The 14,566-nt window shown below is 40.5% G+C and overlaps 1 protein-coding gene across 1 annotated transcript; it reads left to right on the top strand.

Moving 5' to 3' along the window:
• The first annotated feature begins 1,522 nt into the window (after window positions 1-1,522).
• On the top strand, window positions 1,523-14,241 carry LOC128766133 (alpha-tectorin-like). Its single transcript, XM_053877543.1, has 19 exons — window positions 1,523-1,579; window positions 3,737-3,808; window positions 4,315-4,412; window positions 5,909-6,136; window positions 6,208-6,291; window positions 7,092-7,197; window positions 7,263-7,392; window positions 7,531-7,774; window positions 8,049-8,205; window positions 9,210-9,294; window positions 9,365-9,427; window positions 9,490-9,692; window positions 10,692-10,829; window positions 10,918-11,105; window positions 12,248-12,402; window positions 12,467-12,712; window positions 12,774-12,936; window positions 13,013-13,099; window positions 14,120-14,241. Exons 2-18 carry the CDS (start codon window positions 3,763-3,765, stop codon window positions 13,097-13,099), a joined length of 2,421 nt encoding a protein of 806 aa, XP_053733518.1. The 5' UTR covers window positions 1,523-1,579; window positions 3,737-3,762; the 3' UTR covers window positions 14,120-14,241.
• Window positions 14,242-14,566: the final 325 nt, after the last annotated feature.

Genomic DNA, 14,566 nt, shown 5'->3' on the forward strand with positions numbered 1-14,566 from the left:
ACACGCGATCAAAAAGCAGACGCCGCTGTATCTCACAGGGATTAAGAAAGATGTGCGGTTTGACAATGACAACAAAAGACAGAACCTGTAATCAGAGCTGAAGTGTTGATCTGAGAGATCAGAAACGCATGAGGCTGCTAGAGGGTGTCGATCATCGCATGACAGATTCGGCATGAAAACATTCCAGCTGTCATTTTTAAATACTTATTGTTCCGAGACCTTCAACATTTCTATTCATCTCCTTCAGCGAGCATAGAAGTCATGCTTCTCTGAATCCAGGCAGAGCAGCGAGCCAAACTTGATCTTCTGCAAAGGTCACTGAAATAAAGCATTTCACCTGTTTGAGAACTTCACTTGCCCATCTTCATTCTTCATTGAATTGGAATTTTCAGGTCCTTCATGTTTGACTATATTGTTTTGTTCTTGAAAGGTTTGATAGTTTTACGTTTCTGAAATTTCCTAATGGGGAGGTTTCCTTTTCTTGAGCCATAAAGTTTGCACAAAACTGGCCCAGACTCAAGTAGGACTGCAGCTTGAGAGAAGCCAGTTGACATGGGCCAGAGGTAAACGTCTCCCGGACGCCTCCCTAGTCAGATGTCCAACTGGGAAGAAGCCAGAGATCATTGGAATGAGATTGCTTCACAATTGATCCTGTGTTGAGGGAGGTTGTGGGGGAGATGGAAGGCTGGTTTCTGTTCAGTAGAAAAGCAAATGAAGCTCCTCTCCTAGGCTAAACAAGATGCACCAAAGTGGTGCAGACAGGGTGGAACAGGAGATGACTGACAGGAACAACATGTGACAGGAGAGGATCAGCAAGAGTGAAAAGGAAGCTTCATTTGGCAGCAGAGAGCTTTAAAGACTGACAAACAGAAAGGATGGAAAGTGAAGGCTTTGACACAGCATGACAATCCCAGTTCGACCTGGGTCATCCAGACACTTGGAATGTTCATTTCCATTGATGAACATGTGGCATGACCATAGTTCCACTTCTCTTGTGTATTAAAAACATTATTGGAACACACTGCAGCTGACAAACAAATAAGGGATAAAGACCTCACCTTTTATCATGCTGTGAGTTAAGCGCTTTCACTGAGAGGTCTAGTCCGTGCAGGAGAGATGGGGATGAGTGAGGGCCTGCCAGTCCTCTCACTTCTCATCCCAGTGATGCCATTAATAAATCAAATATGTGCGATAGAATTGTGGGAGGAAAGAGAAAGGACAACATCACAAATTAGTGTATCAGAGGGGCGACTCGTGTGGAGCTCTGGACACGATGTCACTGAGGCCAGCTCAGGTCATTCGGACCCGTGGGGAGGGTAACCTGGGGAAGCGTATTCTCTTCGTGCTTGTTCTTTTGTTAAATTTCCAAAATACTCTGTGTAATTATAGGGCTAATGGCAGCTGGAATGTTCTATTGCAAGATCCAGTTTGAAAAGAGAAGTGCTCTTCTCAGTAAGGGAGGGGACACCTGTAGGGGGTGTATAAATGTGACTTCACAAGGGTGAAGCAAACCAAACCGGCCCATGCAAAAGCTACCAACTGCTGTTTTCATACAGTAGAGCATCTTCAACCTGAGAGGGTAAGAGACCTTGAATCCTGTTTCATTGATCACCTGCTGCGCTTGTTGAAAATATTGAAAATACACCTGACTGACTCAAAAAATCATGGCTGCTCTATTTAACTCCCTTAGTCATAAAAAACTATCATCGATGAGCATATTTTGACTGCAGGGCCAGTGAAAATAATACTCCTTACTCACCCTGTCTTTCATACTTTTTGATTTTAACCCATATGTTAAAAATGTATTTTAACAACTGGAATGATAATTCTTAGTTTATAGATTTTTTTTTCCCTTCAGACTCCAAATCCAATTATTCTGTTTCTTAAAAATGAATATATTTTCCTCTATATTTTGACACTACATTTTTTATCTAATTTTTTTTCTTCTTCTTTTATTGAGACAAGTCATTAAACAGGACACATATGTATATTATAAATAAAAAAAACGTATTTACCTGGTAGTTTGCCCTTCACAGTTGTATGATCTGGCATATCGTCGTTGTATCACACCAGCAAGATTTGAAGCCATGACTTTCTTTTTAGAACTTGTTTTGTTCGCACAAGCTTAGATTATTATTATTATTCACTGTTTGATATTATACATACATATATATGATCCAAGTTTTGTGAAATGATATTATGTGCTCTTTTATTAATTGCAATTTAGTGAATTAGACTTTTTTTTATTTTAATTATTGAAGCATGATCAAAAATGACAGAAAAATATTTGCCAGTTGTCATTATTATGTTCTTTTATCATGGATGGATTTGATCAAGTTTTAAAGTCTTGAGTGACTGAGCAGGATCTGGTTCAGAATGCTGAGTGAATGGTTCTGTTTGGCTCAGCACTGTTATTGCTCTAGACTCCTCTAATACTGGATTCCAATACACACAGAGTGCTGCATCTTCTTGTTTCATATTGGAATAGTCGACAAGTGTAGAGGAAAAAGATCTGCATGCGTTCCAAATACTATTCTTTTGTAAGCTTCAGAACTCATACTACTCAGAATCTGTATCAAGCAAGAGGAATTGCATATCACTTAAAAAATATAAAGCTTAAAACAACGTTTTCCAATATTAGAACAATGCCATCACTACTTGCATAACTCGGCAGTGCTTTTATCTCAATTCCCCATCAGCAGCTGAAGGTTTCACACAATCCATTTTGAGGCAAAGTAGTTTTAAGTTGTCGCTAATGCCTGTCAGGAATTTAACAGCTGTCACTTTCAAAGCTGCAGCTCATGTGTAACAGGTAAATGGCAGCTTATAAATAGAACCCAACAGGTTTTCGCTTAGGAGTATCAGCGACAAAAAGGAAAAGAAAAAAAACATTCATTCTCATTTTTGGAATGGTAATTTGTTTAAAAAAAAAGGCCCAATTGTTTTGTAAATGATTCATTTCACGCAAAAAAAAAAATATTGCTGACATATCAAACAAATCAATGTTTACCATGACATGAGTGTATCTACGATAGGGATATTTCAAGGAATTTTCTTGGGCTCCAGGCAAAACGGCAAGCGTAGCAGAGAGCCCACGCCACTGACATCAAAAGCAAAGTTAACAACGTGAGGCTTGCGTTATTAGGAGTGAATCTGGAACACATCTGTATTATGCTTATAATTGATAACAGGAATGAGCTGAAATGAACATTTGTGGCTTTCACCAGTTTTATTTATTTATTTTCATATATGTTTAAGAAACATACTGGGATAAGTATTAAGTATAAATATAATATAAGTAAATAGTACTGAAAGGCATTTAATTTTTTGACATTTTATACAGTATATGTATTCCAGTAGCCTTTGCTTAAAAAAAAAAAAAAAGCACAACAGTTTTATTTATTTATTTATTTATGGTTACACCTTCAGACTAAACATGCATTCCAAAAATCTAGATTCCAGTTAGGTAGACACCAAATGATTGAATGAATTATTGTTCTTTTGGCAGATGTCTGATGAGCCACCGTAAATAGGCAAACAATGTAAACAGAAGGCTCTAGATAGTTTGGTTGAATACTTGTTGCAAACTGCAATGTTTCAAACCTTTGATCTTTATGTGAAAGTATTTGACGGAGCAAAACCTCTAAGACGATTCTTTTGTCCTGTAATAGGGTGGATACTAGGGTGTCTAATAATAAAAGCAACTTCACATCTTACAATTCTACTTGTCTTTCAGCTGTTCGCCAAGAGAGGACCTGTCAAATGTTATGGTGGCTGAACCTCCTGGCCGCTGCAGGCCTGCTGGCAGGTACAGTGATATAGCGCAGTCCATTTGAAGTTATTTTGACACTCTAATTTAAAGCCTTAAATTGAACAGTTAGCACATGAGCTGAAGTCAATATGTCTTTTTAAATTAATATTTAAGTTTTTTCTTCTGTTGATCTTGTTCGGCTGCAACTTTAATGCACACAAATACAAAGTGTTTGGTGTTTGGTAATGATCTTGTAAGTAAGGGACACCATGCCATTAGACACTAAAAAGGCTTCAATTATAACATGAGTGGTGGTTGGGCCAGAACAAGTATCATTTTTAAACGGAGAGCGCCACCTACTGACCTCTTGTAGACCCACCAATTCACCATTTTCTCAGTCTATTTCTCTATTGCGTTGTTTTTCTGCAAAAAAAAAAATCCTTAAATCTCAATTGGATTTCACTTTGACCCACATGCAGCAGCTCCAAAGTGTTCATAAGATGTTTTTTTTTTTTTTTTTTTAATTTTATCTTGACTGATGTAAAGTGTGGCTGCCTCTTCAGATTTGGGAGCAGAAAGTCTGGAATTCACCAATTTTGGAGTGAGGAACATCAACTCCTGTCCCATCACCTATTACGGAGAGAAATATGACACAATTTATGTGAGTGAACGTGGACTGTTTCATCCTGACTTTAGCGCTTACAATAAACAGTTGCAGCTGCTCAGTACTCTGTGTAAATCACTGTGTCATACCTGTCAACCTCTGCCCATAACTCCCCTTATAAAGCGGTGCAATTCCCCTTATTGAAAATAAACCTTACAAACACAATCACGGCGCATTTTAATATTTTAGCATTACTATTTACATCACAGCAAGACAGACAATCTACTGGAAACTGATAACAAAGACAACATATATAAAAGCTCTTGTGTTACATTTATCATGTGTAGCATGTTTTAAAATAAATAATTCTTCCTTGTACTCTTCTCTTCTTACTAGGTGGTAATTCCGATTCTTCCAGGCTTACTTCTACGATTTTTCTCTGAATGATTCCTCTTGCAACACAATTCAAAACAACAGATGTGGGCTGCAGTGCAACGCGCATGCGCTCACAACATAAATGCGCGATTGAGGATAACTTTTGCTAGTATGATTGTGCCGACCGTCGTCAGCTACCAGAGAGAAGAGATGATCAGTTTTGGATCTGAAATTGGCAAGTAGATATCGGTCTGCCGTGAAACATCAATGGGATTTTTTTTTTGGTTCTAATTTATTTTTCCATGTACAAAAGTCGTTATATGACGTACATCATTTCGAACGAAAATCCAGAACCCGAAAAAAGCCGGAAAAAACATAACGTGCGCGGACCGATCAGCTGACCCACAACACGCTTTGTTATTGTGTATAACGCAGCCTCTGTATGCAGACGTGTCCCGTTAGCTACCTTTACTGACTGTTTTTTCTTGAGGTGTAACGTTTCCTGTCTCCGCACTGGACCGTGGTAGAGTGTCACGGGGGAGGTGCAGGAGCGCGCACGCCAGGGTTTGATGTCCTGTTGTGGGCTGGAGCTGGGACAGGGATGAGGCGAGTCTGGGACAGAGCGTGACTTGGTTTATGACTTTGTCACAGCCAAACTGCACAGAAGCGCACATTCAGAGCTGGACACGCACCGGGCACCTCTTCACTTCTGGAGAGACGTCACTCACTCGGCAACCCCTCCCACATGCAGCGGCCACACACATAGAGGAACAGCCACCTGCAGCACACACTCTACATTCACTCCTACAAAAGACTGTTTTAAGGCTTGAAACGCATTATTTCTTTTTCCATTCATTGGAATGGGAATAATTTGCTTCTCGAACGGCCTTCTCGAATGGATTGTGGTAGAGAACCGAGGTACCTCTGTACTCGCCCAACACGTCTTATGGAATGGTGATGACGTCACGTATTCAAAAACGACTTCAATTGAGCGCTACTGTCTTGAGAACGGTTCACTTAGACGAAAAGAAGAATGAAGATGTCATTGATTAAGGTTAAAAAAAATATTTCAGAGGTGTGTTTCTTTTTCTGATAGCGTGTGAACCACGAACACTTGAGTCTGCGTGTGTGACTCAGCAGTGGGCGCTCTCATCTTCTCCTCTCTTGTTTGTGAGCAGGTCGACTTCCTGGGCTCCAAGCTGTCGGTCTGCTTCAAGGGCAGATACAAGCCTGCAACCAAGAACGACTGCATCATGATGTCCAGGGGAACGGCCAGCAGCGGAGACCTGACCGTGCTGACCAGGGAGATACCCACCAGCTCTGGCGTCCATAAAATGTTCCCCGACCTGAAATATCCCGGGAGATGTGTGAATGTGATTCCACTGGCCGACCATGCTCAGTCGCCAGTGAGTTTGAATTCAGTGTCAAAAGATCGAACTGAATTACGGCAGAAAAATAAGATTATAATCATTTGCAGATTAAACAAATTGAACTTGGCAACTTCGGGTCTCAAGCTATTCTGGCAATCAAGACCTTTTCTGGCTACACCAACAACTGGCTCGTGAGTATAAAAGAACATTTTTGAATTCATATGGGGGAGCACTTCACCCATCAAATATACTGTGCTTCACTTCAAACAGACTCGTGTTACTATCGTACATATGACACCTTTTGACGGTGCAGAAAACATGTGCTAACTCCTGTGACAGAAGACTGAAAGGCATTTAATGTTTTGACATCTAAATATATATATATATATATATATATATATATATATATATAGTGGCTGAACTGTCAAGCCTCAAATGTCTCAACTGTCAAGTCTCAAATTGAACAGTTATCACATGAGCTTAAGTCAATTTAGTCTTTTTTAATTGATATTTAAGTTTTTTCTTCTGTTGATCTTCTTCGGCTGCAACTTTTTCGGATATAAACACAAAGTGTTTGGTGTTTGGTAATGATCTAGTGAGTAAGGGACACCATGTCATAACAACTAGACTAGAACACTCCGGTTTAGGCTCCATAAGATTCGCCAGTTAGCAGCGTTGGAGATGGTACTCCAGCTTGCTTCAGACTGGTAAAATTGGACGCACAAACCCTATTCTCTCATTACCTCTGAGAGAACATTGTGTCCAAGTAGACTAGTCAATCCTGATAATCTTGTTCCAGATAATAATAAGTTTGTCGGCTTTAACCGATCGGACTTCATCATTCAATCTGTCTAGATCAGGGTGTGGAGAAGTAGTTGAAGAATGCATGAAATTATAAAATACTGTAAAATATTTATTGTGAAAATTGAAGGTATATCAACAATTGAGTTGAACTGAAAATCAACTCACTTTTTTGTTTCACTGATTTTAGATGGCAGACACTCTGGTTGATGGTCATTCGGTCGACACACACAGATTCCCGAGAAACGACACAAGTGTGGGAGTTATTGCTGACATGAGTGGTTGCCGACTGTCAGGTGAAGGTCGATAACGCCAGAAGCAGTCTGCAGTAGAAGCTGTAACCACACCGCTCTCCTGGCAGGTTTCGTATACAAGTCCAACACAACACTGTTTGACGCCAGAATCTGCTCCACGGTGAGCTGCGATGTGGACGGAAACGCTTCAGCTGTCAGTGGGTGTGGCCCGATGGAGAACTGTGACGGTGCCGGGAGGTGAGTGATGGGTCATGCTTCCAGTCTGCTGCAGAATTTAGTCGCTTCAGAACAGAAACGGAGGACAACAGATTTACTTTTTCCCAGTGTGCTAGCCAAAGTTAGTGGGTAACAAACGTTCTCTGTCTAACCATCCAGCTGCTTCCTGAACACCGTGTGCACCATCAGCGCCTCGAACGTGATAGACTTCAGCGGCCAGTCCCACTCGGCCCCTGACCGCTGCGGATACTCTCTCTTCCAGTCTCCTTCACTCCCCAACCTGCAGGTGTGGGGGGTTTTTAAGGAGCGTTGGCGCGCAGATGTCAGCATGTTGGACCATATCATCATCCACCTGGTTCAAGAAGATGTGGACATCACTCTGGAGCAAGGAGGAAGGGTTTTGGTGAGCAGCAAATGGAATCATGAATAAAAAGTAGTGAAGGGTAGGTGAGGTTTCATGAAACAGTGTGCAGGTTGGCACTGTCTGCTGTAAAATGTTTGGACTTGAACAACCAATGCCATGAAACCTCACATCATTTCTAAACCAAGAGCGCCATCTAGTGGCCTCTGAAAATTCATCAAACCTGCAGTACTGTTTCATGACACCTCATCTACTCATCTCGAATAAAAAAGCATTTCTGTCCTGATGACTCATCTTTGGTCTCTCTCTGATGAAGCTGGGTGACACTGAGCTGACCCTCAGCTCAGCTGCAACAGTCGTCCACGGGGTGGAGCTTTACAGGAACCAGTTCGGCGTGACCGCGATGGCCGCTACTGCCGATTATGACGTCTCCATTTTCTTTGATGGCAACACTGCGCAGATTAACATGGAAGGTAAACCCCAACAGATCATGGAACACAACAGCAAATGAAGGGAAGAAAAATACAAAACAACCAGCATATTGCTACATAAACCAGACCCATGAAAGTACTGAACACATGTATGAAGGATGACAAATGACATGATCGAAAAAAAAAATAGATGGAAAATATCATAATAACAAAAATGAATAAATGAAATCTCACTTTATTTTTTATTTCTTAATGCATTTATTCACTTAGCTTTTTATTTATTCCATTTTTTCTATCTGTCTGACCTCTGTCTGAGGTCTTACATAAGCAGAAAGAAAAGACAAAGCAAGTTTTTTGGAACAAACACCTACTCCACTCATAAATAATAGAACGCCAATTATTGACGCAACAAAGAAAAAAAAGTTTTTAAAAAAACTCTATCTCAACACAACCAGTGACAAGCATGAACACGAAATGTGAATTACAAGGAAATTGTCGAAAAAAATAAATTCAAAATAAATAAAAATACCTAACAACTAACTGCAAAAAAGTCAACAACAAATAAAAATATTTGTTGTGTGTGTGTGTATATATATATATATATATATATATATATATATATATACAAAAAAAAAACAATAATCATCAATTACTAGCTTCCAGACAAATAATGTTGGGGCATGAGTGGGAACTCAATGAACAACAATGTTATGGATGTAATGTAATCATTAAATAATAATAAGAATAATCAATGAATTATTAAAAAGAAAAAAAAAAACTAAAAACACAGTAATAAATACTTAGGCAAACTTAAAAAATACAATAAAATACAGCACAACAAAATACTAACAAAAATTAATGCACACATGCACCAAGGAAATTACTGTATATATACACAATAAATACAGATAAATCCCTGGATTCAACCACAAACCAACATCAATGAAACGCAAACTAATTGTAATAAAGGAAACACACAACAAATGGAGTATTTCTATGAAAAGCTCCCCGAATCTTCCACCGCATGGATCTTCTCTTCCACTCAGGGCCAAGTGGGGAACCAGAGATTCACGGATTATGTGCTGAAGGGAACTTTGTGGCGGAGAAAGTTGCTGCCCTCAGCGAGTCTGGGTAAGAAAACCATCATGGGACTTGGTGAATCCTTGTCTTCTGTTTTGTCATTCTGATATTCGACCGGCAGATGCGAGATCCAACACATGGAAGAGGACAACAGCACCATCGACTGTGCTGCCGGAACTGACTGGTAAACAACTTTGAAAAAGCTCTTTCTCCTCTGTGGAGGAGTGAACAATGTGCGTTCCTTAGGTGCAACCAACTGACTCGCGGCCCCTTCACTCCCTGCCACCGTCACGTTGATCCGACGCCGTTCGTCTCCATCTGCAAGGACACGCTGTGTTCGCACCCATCTGTAGGCAACCTGAAGTGTCAGTTCATGGAGGCCTACAGCCGGGCCTGCCAGCTCCGTGGCAACTTCACCGTCAACAACTGGAGGGCCGACACCATCTGCGGTGAGGGGTCAAGTTTGAGCAGCGCTGCGCCCGCTAGGTGGCACTATTGTCTCTTAAATCGTTTGCTCCAGACAACTATTTCCATGAAACCTCCTTTCATTTTTAAACAGAGTGCGCCACGTTCTGACCTCTAACCATGAGGAACACAAATAATGCGGTTACTCACTTTACAATTTTAGTATTTTGTCCTAAATTCATTCACATTTTACCATTTAAGTGATAAAAAAAAACATTTACTCTGCTTCATAACTTCATGAACTCACTGATTTAAATTTTTATTTTTTAAGTTTTCAAATTTAATCCCAAATTGTGTGTTCTTGAATTTCCATTCCATTAATTTCCTTTTGTTGTGATAATTGATAGGGTTCAGAAGCCTTCTTTTTTTTTTTTTTTACAGTTATAATAGTGTGCTTTAAATAAAACATAAGTGACAAATTCTCTCTGTCAATCAAGGCATTTATTAATAAAATATTAATGTAAAACAATAAATAAATGCCACTTGCTTTAACATATTTCATTTTAACTCTGGAGTACAAGAAATTATTGAAATTCCATTCTTTAGCATTTCATTCATCATCAACGCTGGTATTGGTGACAGGCGAACAGCCAATACAATGCTTCGGTTATAGAAGCTGTGTGATTGTTTTTATGAAGAGGTTTGCACTGAGTCTGTGCTCTTACCCTATTGAGGTATACTCAATGGTTATTTTATGTTTTGTTTTTACCTTGAGCTTATCATTGATTATTGTTGTATGTATTTTTCTCCCTTTATTATTCACTTTTTATCTTTAATATTTTGTCATTGCTGTCTTTGAAGCCAAATGTTGTCCATAATATTTCTAAATATTTTCTTGAATGGCATAGTTGTAACATCCAGAAAATATTTATTTGGACCCTAACTTCCACTCATTATTTTATGACTAATTATAGGCTATTTTTTCTGTGGGGAATAAAAGGGATTAAAGGCGATAATTCCTGACTTCCCACTGTAATCCACAGTTGCTGCTCCAGAGCCGTTCTGCCCGGACAAATACTGCAGTAGTCATGAGTTCTGTGGTGAGAGACACAGTGGCGATGAGAAGATCTGCCTCTGTCGAGCCATTTTCGCTTCCAAGTACAGACCAACCAGGTCCTTCGGTAAGATTCTGTTACACTGGCATCGAGGCTGATGCTAGTTTTGCAGTGTGGCAGAGATCATTGTTTTTTTCTGAACGTGTACTCTCAGGAGAACCGACAGAATGTGAGCGACAGTCTGGTCAGGTGAATATGGCGCGTTGTCTTCTGGAGGAGAGAAGCATCAACTTCAAAACTTTGCACCTCAACGACCAAAACTGCAGAGGAGTTTTGAACAAAAAGACCCACATGGTGACGTTTGGCTTCAATAGCAGCAACGCTTGCGGAACTGTTGTCAAGGTAGGTTCACTTGGAACTACTGCAGTCTATCTATACAATTCCATGGAAATAGGCTTCACTGGGGAGGCACTGTATCTTGTGTGTGCCAACAAGCAACCTTAGAATCCCTGGAAAAAAAAAGTCTTGCCAGATACAGACACATTCCAGTGAAGGCTGGAATAAGGATATGATCTTTTGGAAAACAGAAAAGAGCCATTGTTAAATGTAAAGGTCTCGTACACTGGACAATATTGCACTGCAAAGCCCACTCGCATATCTTGAGTGTGATTGGCTGAAAGCATGCCACATGACAACTGATGACTTCATGGTTCACAGGGAGTCAGATAGACTACTGGTCATTCTTAGTACTGAGGGCCAAATGACCGCACAAAGATGACAGTTACGGTACAGCTTCAACATTATTGCACCAACAACTTGGGCCACTGATTTCAAAAGAAGCGGCACAGAGGACCACACCATGGATTAAACTGCTCCATAGTGCCACTTCAATTTGATGTCCTCCAGCAAGGATATTCCAAATAGGACATTTGTTAGCAATGGGCTGGTGAGGCTTCATGAAACAGTGTCTTCACTTTCAGTGTACTTTCAGAAGGTGGCGCTCTTGGTTTAAAAAAGATGTGAGGTTTCGATGCAAACATCGCTCAAAAGAAGATTTTAGAGCAGACAGTACCATCTCGTGGGCTCAGAGAATGAGGACACTGTTTCATGGAGCCTCACCATTCCATCGCTACTATTTGTCATGACTGCCATCAAGCGTGTCAGTTTGTTTTTGACAATTAATGAGTTTTAATGAGTTTTACTATAGATCAGGCTTGTATAAAAGCATCGCCGACATAGGCTTATTATATGTTGTTATTGAAATATCTTTTTTTTTTACTTCGATAAATATTTATCTGTTCTTACGAATCCCTTGTAAGTGATACATATTTTTGTCCACTTGTGGCCGCTGCAGATGAAGGTATTAGTGCTGTCTGCTTGGGCTGATTAGGCTTAAAATAAACAACAAAAACACAGGGAGTATGGCTGAAAAGTGGTTGCTAGGATGGAGGTATTTCACCTTGTGAATATAACAGGACAAACTGAATTGTGTTTTCTTTTTTTTGTGCGTCGCTGACACACTTTTTGTATCACTGCACCTGAAGACCAAGGGCAATCAAATCATCTACAAGAATTCTATCATGACACGGAACGTCACGGCGCCCGGGAAAATCATCCGCCACAACTACTTAGAGGTGGACTTCTCCTGTTTCCTCACTCAGCCTGACGTCCAGACCTGGGCCATCAAAGTCAAAGAGAAGTGAGTGTTTGGATTCCTGATGGTTTACCCATGGCAGCTCATCCATGGTATTTGTCCCTCACAGCTCAGCCTTCCACATGCTCTCGGCTGGAGAGTTCGATTATTCTCTGACCATGACTTTGTACACCGACCCTCAAAGAAAGAAACCTTATCAGAAGGATGAGGATATTGGGCTGGATGAGAAGGTCTGGGTGGAGCTGAAAACCAACGGCCTGGATGAGAAACTGATTTCTGTGGTGACTGAGAACTGCTGGGCGACAGCTGAGCCTTTGTCAAACGCGACTCTGAGATACGACCTCATCATCCACGGGTAAGGGACATTGATGACTCTTCAATAGCAAATGAAGGACTTGCTGACCTTGGTTCAACAGCTGCCCAAATCCTGATGACTGGACTGTGAAGACGCATGGGAATGGAGACGGAACATCCAACTATTTCTCTTTCGATGTCTTCCGATTCACTGGCTATGACAGCGCTGTTTTCTTGCACTGTATCGTCGAGCTGTGTGTCAAGAGCGGCAACAACTGCATCCCGGTATTCAATTGCACAAGAACATAGGAGGACCTCGCTGAGTCGTCATGATAACACGTCAAACTGTTTTCTTTTCCAGCAATGCAACCATGGCAACAGGGAGCGCAGATCTGTCGATGAACCCAGTTATGATCCGGCTTTGATCACCATGGCCTTGATTCATTAGGTGAGTGTTGTCCTCAACCAAAGCGAACCTGTCCACACCTGTGTCCTGAGTCACTACAGCCATCTCTCCATTTGCACTGACATGGTTTCGTGAAGGATTTAGCCGCTCCATTTCAAAACAGTCTTCGGATATCACGTGTCACTCAAAACCTAAAGTGAATCGTCCCCCAAACAGACCCCCATGAATAAATCCCCCTGAACCACAAACAATGACAAATGGATATCCAAGAAGTCCAGCTCTTATTCTCGATAAAATAATCCAACAAAGGAAGCCGCCAGAACGCTTTTGTGATGCATCCATAATCCAAAAGAAAAAAAAAAAGGTTTATGCATCTCACTGGATCCGTGTGCATGACAGTCTTCCTTTGTTAATAATAAAGATTTTCCTGGACGCCAGATGCCACACACCGACCAGAATGAACGCCTGTAGGCTTACAATCCATCTTCTTAAAAGGAGATGATCACCCACATATAATGTGTAAATATACACATATACATACAACAATGCGGTGCTTTTTAATAATGGCTTCACAAGGCACGGATAAATAAGCGCACACATGTTGCCCAGGCAACAAAATAAACCCTGCGAACAAATATCTGTCAAGACGTGACAACTCCATCAGTCCATGAACGTATGGTTCCAGTAATGTTCAGAACTGGGAAGTTCCCAGCTTTGCCCCCGCTGATATCACATATCTACTGAAAACAGGAAGTAGAAGTTCTGAATGAATGAATATGGCAAAAGAAATAAACACTGTCAAATGCAAATGTTCATGCATGTTTCCTAGTTCCCAACAGAAGATATTTTTATTAGGAAGAATTTTTATTAAGAAGTTTCTTCATGCACACTATTGAATTTATTTTTGCGCTTACAATAAGCATTTAAAGTTATAATGGGCCACATAAAAAGACTTGCCCTGTTTCCCTGAACTTTGAGATTCACACCTGAGTTACACAACATAACATGTAATATATTTGCCCATCTGCCCATCCTCAATTGCTTCCTTGTTTCCTTCCATAGACGTTCGCAGATGGATGTGAAGCGAACCCACTGCTGCTGTCACTGGTGTTGGAATAAAATCATTCTCCTTCTGGAACGAAAGTGCTACTTTTCCTGTCAACAAAGCAAATAAACATTGACTTGTCAAGTAGTGCAGAATTCTTTTTGTGTCGTCCTACAAATGATATTTAAAGCATCAGTTTGTGACGTCTGTGAATGCAAGAGTTGAATGTGTTGGTCATAGTACATTGTGTGACAAAGTCATCATGTAATTATCTCCGATGTCAGCCTTGTGAAAATGTCACAATAAAATCTCATGCTTCAATTGTAAAGTATCTAATTATGATAGGTTTCTTTAAACAAGCTTTACGAGCTGTCAGTGCCTCTGTTGATAAAAACTTGTGAAAACTCAGTGTCACAGAATACTTTGAAAAAACTCAAGGTGCAGGTCATGAGAATGTTCAGACA

Source organism: Synchiropus splendidus, chromosome 10, assembly GCF_027744825.2.
Source record: "Synchiropus splendidus isolate RoL2022-P1 chromosome 10, RoL_Sspl_1.0, whole genome shotgun sequence".
In the NCBI taxonomy this organism is placed as follows: Eukaryota; Metazoa; Chordata; class Actinopteri; order Syngnathiformes; family Callionymidae; genus Synchiropus; species Synchiropus splendidus.